Below are 5,733 nucleotides of genomic sequence, written 5' to 3' on the forward strand. Positions count from 1 at the left end.
AATTAAAGTACAGTAAATATAGTAGGAATGACTGCAATATTGCAGACAGATATATAAATGCAGAAAAAAAATTTATATAGGAAGAATTGTTGTCAATAGTTTTTATATCATATTAATAACTCTACATCACTGCATTTTATTCAAATGTGTTAGCTATTTGTAGTTTGTCATATACATAGTTTTTAAAGCTAAAAGTTAAATAGCAATACGGACAATAGAAATTTGTCATTTTTAGGTGTCAAAATTGCTGGAAAAAGAAAAATTGCAACATAAATCACATATGTGTTGATATATTATTGAAGAAGATTATGATTTGCTGTTATTAACATCATCAAGTCACATTATTCTAGCGGGTCACTTTTTACATGGATTGCAGGGGACAATAATATAGCAATTTGTGTAGAATGACCCAAATATGTTGTATACTGAACAAATTTGTGGTTGGTAAACCAATGGGTAAAATGTTTATGAAGTTTTGAACTAAAGCAAGAAATTAACATTAATATAAAAATGATCTAACTATGGAATGTTGAAAATAATAAACTATGGTAATAGCCTTATAAGCTAATTTCTTTCACAAATGAGGATGTTCAGCTTATGGAACTTCCATATCCATTACTATTTGGTTTTGGTGGTATATTTTAATAGCGGGCAGGAGAAGAAGGAAATTTTCAGCATCATCAACCTCTTCATCTGTTTGTAGAGACTTTTCATGATGATTTAGAAAGTCTGTTAGCATGTTGCTGAAACATGTCAGCTTCAGTGTTATGTTATCATCGGTCAGCAGATTTAGTTTGCATGTAAATGATGATGTTAATTTGCTGGAAAGCATCTTCATGCGACAAGATGTGCAGGTTGTGAAAACTTTTCCAATAGCACTCTTCTGAATTAATGCTCTACAACTGAAGCATTTTATAGCCTTGGTTATTGACACCTGTGAAATGGTTCCTTCATTAGAGAGTGCCTTTGATTTGGTTTGAGCATTTTCAATGGCTTCTACCTCTGTAATTGACGATATGTCGGTTTGTGGAGTTGTTGTTAAATATACGTCTTCATACATTCGAGTAGAGCATCTTGAAATCTTGTAGGATTTGTTGATACAAAGAGCATCAACATGGTCGCCCCATGCATTGAGCTTAATATCTCCGGTATTGTCTGCTACTTGGAAAAGTTTGTTTCAGAACCGTTTTGCCATATATGTTTTCTTCTGATGGTGCAGAGAAGGATTTCAGCACCTTTACATGGACTGTTATCTGTGAATAGAAAATAGCCATTATGTATTGGTAGTTATAAGGAAACTTGAACACATGTTTTGTAAATAGGTTCAATATTGGAATTTTGATGTCTTCTCAGGTTAAATTTGATTGGCATTACAGTCAAACTAGTCTATAACGATTTCTGAAGGGGAGACAGATAAACGGTCACTATAGACAGGTTGCCTTTATAGACAGGTTGGGGCTTTTATGTTAATTAGCGAGTTTGTAATTTAATATATAACAAAATTATATTTATTTATATATTTATTACCATGCATTAAATAAGAATTAACTGTATCAGCATATGTCTGTGAATTGTGTTCATTTCTGGGCCTTTGTTGAAATCTCGTTCCTTTATAAGATATCTTATATAATCAGATTAAATACGGAATATACCTTGCTCCTTAAATAAATGTTAAATTGGCTTGCTATATATTCAAACGCAATTGGAAATTTTTCAGCTATGAATATAAAGTAGCTAATTATATATAATTACTGACTTGACATGGATTGGAATTATTTGTGCAAGATTAACCATGTATATGTGTAATATTTTTACAACACATTCTCGCTGGCAAGTTGAATGTAATATTTTGCCATGTACCAAGTTTTGACTGATTAATTTTAGGAAATAAAAGATCGATTTGGAGGCGTTTTCTGACAATATATAGGTTTAAACTATTAAAATCACAATGCAGCTATAGGTACACATACCAATTTTTCACTAGCATTTTTACCAAGTAATTGGACCGTATTTTATTGATAAACACATTGAGAACACCAAGATACACTGGACGATAATCCAACTGACTTTAATTGTTAATAAATTGAAGTTAAATTTATAATTTGAAATAGGTAAGCAGTGGGTCGCAACATTTTACCTGGATTTTTTAGAGGTTGTTTTTAAGGATTTTGTCAAAAGTAACGCACAGAAAGCGTTAAAAATCGACATTAATAACTTTAGTTTATAGTAACAATATAAGTTGTTGTTTAATTTTAATATATTTTTTGACTAGATGCAATTTCTTTTCACCGCTAATTTGTATAGTTGACGATACCTACAGGACCAGTACCGTGATTTCAAAATATAAAGGAAATGAGCCTTTAAAAACCTTATTGCACCAAAACTTAGTTTGTGTTAATTACATTAATTTGATTAAAGCGACCAACATCTATTTGATATCTTTTAGTGAAATAATATGAACGAAAAGCATGGTTATTTTGGGATTGAGTGACTGATCAAAGGATCATGGAAACAAGAGGCTCAGAGGGCCTGCATCGGTCACTTGGTTTTGTATTTTTTGTTTAGAGTAATTCTGTACAACATGTAATTTTTTTTTTTTAAATTAGTAATTAATGATTCAAAAATCACAAAGACAAACTGACCCCATGATTTGTTTAATTTTGAATCCCAACCATATAATGATGCTATAGATACCATACGAATATGCTATCGATTACATAGTTTCGGAGAGGAAGTAATTCATTAGATTGGCCATCATACCCTAAGTTGCTGATAAGAGTTTTTCAGTAGACTTCTTTACTAGATCATCTCCCCTTAGTTTAAAACTTAGAATCAGGCACATAGTAGAGACAAAAATAATCAAGCCAAATGTTAATGATTTTCTTAATATTCTAGAGATGTAGACTGGTGGCCAGTCTAGTAATTCATATGAAAATAGAAGCCTATACTAATTAACCTTTTTGGCTCCGCGCCTAAGGCTCCAAGGGGGTCAGCCCCATCATTTGTACTATTTTGAAACCCCATCCTATAAGGATGCTACCATTGCATTATGAGTGCTCTCCTATAAGTCAGTTGCAGAGAAGAAATTCTTCAAATAGAAATAACCAAATTGACCCCTTTTGACCCCGCCGGTCAGACCCCCGGGGGTCAGTCTCATCATTTGTACAATTTTGAATCCCCACCCTATAAGAATGCTACCATTGCATTATGAGTGCTATCCCATGCTTAGTTTCAGAGAATAAGTCGTTTATATGGACCAAGGTGAGCGAAAAAGGATTGTCTAAAGGTGCGTTCGATAGGTGACCAGGGAATTACTAAAAACAGGATTCAGCTCTGGGCAGGAGTATAGACAAACAAAGGTGTTGACGACCTAAAACTTACAGAAATCCAATTCATACATATAAATTTATTTTGTTTGAATAACTGTAAACACAAGACGTTTGCACCAGGTAAAAACTGCATTCTGTTTATGATCTTGTCCATCTACGCCCGATTGTAACTTGCCATATACCCAAAATTTTGCATACTTTGATCTACTTTGATGCAGATGATTTCATGACATTTCAGGATTAATATGCAAGTAAGTAATGATTTCAAGCTATCCAACGGTGTGATTGAGTGTTGCAAACTTTGATTTCAAAGGGAAAACGTAGATTTGTTGGCAATATCGGTTACAAATGAACAATTTTTTATTGAATGAACGCTTGCATGGCTACTGTGATTTAGCTGTTAAAAAAAAACCCAAAAAATTGTGAGAGAGATATAGAGCGCGCGTGCAGAAATCACAGTAACTGATACATTTTGCGACCCAGTACAGGCTATTTTTTTGTAATATGATAATGCTAAAATTCACAGGGCTTTTTCTCACTGCTTTGTGAATGGGGTTTGTGGGCTTTGAATTCGGGAAACTGTGCGACAAAACCAGGAATTGGGAAAGATTATGAAAGATGAAATTCAATATAACAAATATGATTATTTATTTGCAGAATAGTTCATGTACTTTTCTGAGGGCGCTTTTCTGAAGCCAATTACGTTGATATAGCAAGTCTAAAACAGTCGATAAGATTAAGATATTGTAACATGTTATATAAATACGCACGACGGAGTAAAATTGACTAGGGGTTTTTCAGTCATGATCGAGAGCTACACGTAAATTACCTGTTACCTGTCGTCGAGGTCTTTAAATATGCCGTAGACATCTCTGACCCATTTGAATATTGTTCATATTGTTTGGCGGTTGTGTGTTTCTCGTAAATGTAACTTACAATTTTGTATGCGTGTGCTTAGTCAATATTTATGCATATGAAATAAGTCTGAATTGTTTTTTGTAAGTGATTTTGTGTTAATCATTAGAAATGGATCGAATTTACGGTTTGGAATTAATAGCTTGTTTGTTTGATTATTATTAACGTCTCCCTATTAGTAGCTATGGTCGTGTAAGGAATTAACCGATAAATAGAATAAGAGTAAACCGAAGCAGAAACAACTTATTGTAACTGTAATTTGATAATTTGTTATGGGACAAGTCTTGATCAGAGAGTCGTGATCGAGGTCCACTTGTCTGCATCTTTTAGGTTACATAATATTTAGCTTGGTCCATATGGACATGGACGAGTCGACTTTGTGAAGGCCTTTGTAGTAATATGTAAGTAGCTGGAGTAGTAGATTGAGGAATCTATCATTGTAACAGTTAAATAACATTTGAGGAGATAATTATTTTTACGGGTCGGTAATATTGTTGAAAAATGATTACTTACCATTTCCAATGGATGGACAACATCCTCGACTTTTTTCTTGGTGTCTGACGTTCCCGGAGTTTCTGTTTTCCTTTTTTTGAATGGTGGCTCTGTTAGAATTTCTAGTCTGGATCTTTTATTCATCTGGATGTCATTTTCATCCGTTGATTTAGAAGGCACAATAGAGACATTCGTGAGCTTAACAGGGCTGGTAGCTTTTGCTGCTTTGCACATCATGTCCTGTTTTTCAGCGTCAAATGATACTACGCGTCTTGTAGTGTCATGGCACTGTAGGTAGGCGTTAAAATACAAGTTGTTTTTAGCCGAACGCTTTACTGGGGTGACATTATGAAGATATCCGACGACATTTTGGCCAGAATCTTGGTTTTCAGCTCGTGAACTGCTATTATGTGCCATGATGAAAATCAGCTCTGCAGTGCGGGAATACGCGCGAAAACGAATGTCACGTGATCGGTAATGTGGGCTACAAGAGTTACTTCCCTTCGATCAGTTCGGACGCAGTGTCAATAAAGTTCTGTGAAGTTTAGGTCTATCGGAGAGATCGCCGCACACCTAGCCTATATAACAGCTTTTCAAGCGCGTAACTTGCAGATTTCCCATAACGATTTTCCATAATGCATATGCATTTCTGCCTGAGTTATGACATGTTACCTTTTTTATTCGGCAAAAGTTATTTGTGTTTGCGAATATCAATTGATTTTTAGCTCACCTGGCCCGAAGGGCCGGTGAGCTTATGTCATGGCGCGGCGTCCGTCGTCCGTCGTCCGTCGTCCGTCCGTCCGTCAACATTTCCTTTAAATCGCTACTAGTCATAGAGTTCTGCATGGATTGTAACCAAATTTGGCCACAAGCATCCTTGGGGGAGGGGGAACAGAACTTGTATAAATTTTGGCTCTGACCCCCCCGGGGGCAGGAGGGGGCGGGGCCCAATAGGGGTAATAGAGGTAAATCCTTTAAATCGCTACTTGTCCTAGAG

General features: G+C 35.3%; 1 protein-coding gene across 1 annotated transcript; it reads right to left on the reverse strand.

Annotated features, from left to right (window-relative positions):
* Positions 1-392: 392 nt before the first annotated feature.
* Positions 393-5,153, reverse strand: LOC138327192 (uncharacterized). Its single transcript, XM_069273174.1, has 2 exons — positions 4,758-5,153; positions 393-1,171 (listed from the first exon to the last, which is right to left on the reverse strand). The coding sequence occupies exons 1-2, from the start codon at positions 5,151-5,153 to the stop codon at positions 596-598; spliced, it is 972 nt and encodes a 323-aa protein (XP_069129275.1). The 3' UTR covers positions 393-595.
* Between the last annotated feature and the right edge of the window lie 580 nt (positions 5,154-5,733).

The sequence above is a fragment of the Argopecten irradians genome, chromosome 7 (genome assembly GCF_041381155.1).
Source record: "Argopecten irradians isolate NY chromosome 7, Ai_NY, whole genome shotgun sequence".
Lineage (NCBI taxonomy): Eukaryota > Metazoa > Mollusca > Bivalvia > Pectinida > Pectinidae > Argopecten > Argopecten irradians.

Excerpts from the sequence above, each read along its gene's own strand:
- LOC138327192 (XM_069273174.1), bottom strand. The coding sequence starts at position 5,153 with ATGGCACATAATAGCAGTTCACGAGCTGAAAACCAAGATTCTGGCCAA. Across the intron at positions 1,172-4,757 it reads TTGTCCATCCATTGGAAATG|CTTTTCCAAGTAGCAGACAA; the intron begins GTAAGTAATCAT and ends TTCTGAAACAAA.